At 25.7% G+C, this 1,568-nt stretch overlaps 1 protein-coding gene across 1 annotated transcript in view; it reads right to left on the reverse strand.

Annotated features, from left to right (window-relative positions):
- Positions 1 to 1,568, reverse strand: part of LOC100571216 — a 5,078-nt gene that overhangs the window by 212 nt on the left and 3,298 nt on the right. Inside the window, exon 5 of the mRNA XM_029489089.1 lies at positions 120 to 221. Within this exon, the coding sequence (XP_029344949.1) occupies positions 120 to 221 (102 nt within the window). The remainder of the gene's footprint in view (positions 1 to 119; positions 222 to 1,568) is intronic.

Consider the following 1,568-nt stretch of genomic DNA (forward strand, 5'->3'; position numbering starts at 1 on the left):
TTAATTTAATTAATATAATATTGCAATAATATCTAAATATTTAGTTAAGTCAATTTTAAACATATTCGTTTAATAATGTAGATTTTATAATATATTTAATATTTATATATATTATATACCAGGTCTTTAGCTATACGATTGGCCCCACTTCCTATTAAAATTGTACTCATTGTTTCCACTTGATCTACAGACATAGCGTAATGCAGCGCGGTTCGTTCAATCTGTAAAAAATAACATAATAATACATCAGGTATACAATATTCTAACAGTTATCGATAAAATGTTTTGTCCAAATAAAGATCCCTTATTTTGTCAAAAATGACTTTTGAATTAATATAAAAACATTTTTAATAAAGCAACCCATGGGGTTCACAAAATCTACGGGGTTGGCGAACTAAGCGAGTGTCATCCGCAGCACTCAAATATTTTTTTAAGAGGATGCCACACCAACAGCCGTGTGTATTGTTTTCGTCTTATAAATATATGACAACAAATTTGTGTTCAAACATTCCAATTTGTTTTAGTAGGTAAGTAACCTAGTTTCTATGGGTTAATAACAGTCTTGTAAAGTATTCGAATAAATGTATTCAAATAAAAGTATTTGAATACTTTTTTTGTATTCGAATGCTATTTTAAATACTTTTTTTAAGAAGTATTCGAATACGTATTCTGAATACTTTTATTTGTATTTTTTATTCATTAAAAAAATACTTTTTTCCGATCCATAAAAATAGTTTTAAATTTGTGACACGACATATTATAAATCATGAACATTAATTTTATTCTTTAAACGAAATATGATATTGGCCCATGATATGATTATTATATGATTATTTTTATAATATTATAAACACCAATGTTGTATCCCGTATGGCCGTATCATATGTGGTCAAAATTTAAACATAACTTATGATTACGTTGTTTGTTTAATTATTAATTATTAATTTTAAATATCAATCATTCAAAAACTGTCAAAAACTAGTTGTGAAAAAAAGTATTCTGATAGTATTCGAATACTTTTTGAAGTATTCGAATATGTATTCTGAATTTATTTTTTAAGAACTATTCGAATACGTATTCTGAATACTTTAATTCTCATTTATTCGAATATGTATTCCGAATACAAAATAAAAGTATTCTTTACAAGACTGGTTAATAATAATGAATGAATTGACCTATTATCAATTATTTAACATGAGTTTTTTGCGATATTTTAATTTTAAAGCAATTTATAACAGTACGTAAAATATTGAAATTTAAAAATTATCAGAACTCGCTTGCAAATTAAAATATTATACAAAACCCATGTGAAAACACAGATAATGTTCTTACTTTTAAGTTTGATCATAGGTTAGTTCACTCTATTATTAATGGCGACTTCACTAAATTGGAACTGCTGAACACAAATTTGGTATGTTATACGTCTGTAAGACGGAGGCAACATACTATGTGAGTTTGGCGCGGCGTCCTCTTAATAAAAACATGATTAAAACTACTAACACGGAAATTTGGATAAATATAATAAATATTGACTTATTGTATTGCTTAAGTATTTAAAGAACTTAAAA

The sequence above is a fragment of the Acyrthosiphon pisum genome, chromosome A2 (assembly GCF_005508785.2).
Source record: "Acyrthosiphon pisum isolate AL4f chromosome A2, pea_aphid_22Mar2018_4r6ur, whole genome shotgun sequence".
Lineage (NCBI taxonomy): Eukaryota > Metazoa > Arthropoda > Insecta > Hemiptera > Aphididae > Acyrthosiphon > Acyrthosiphon pisum.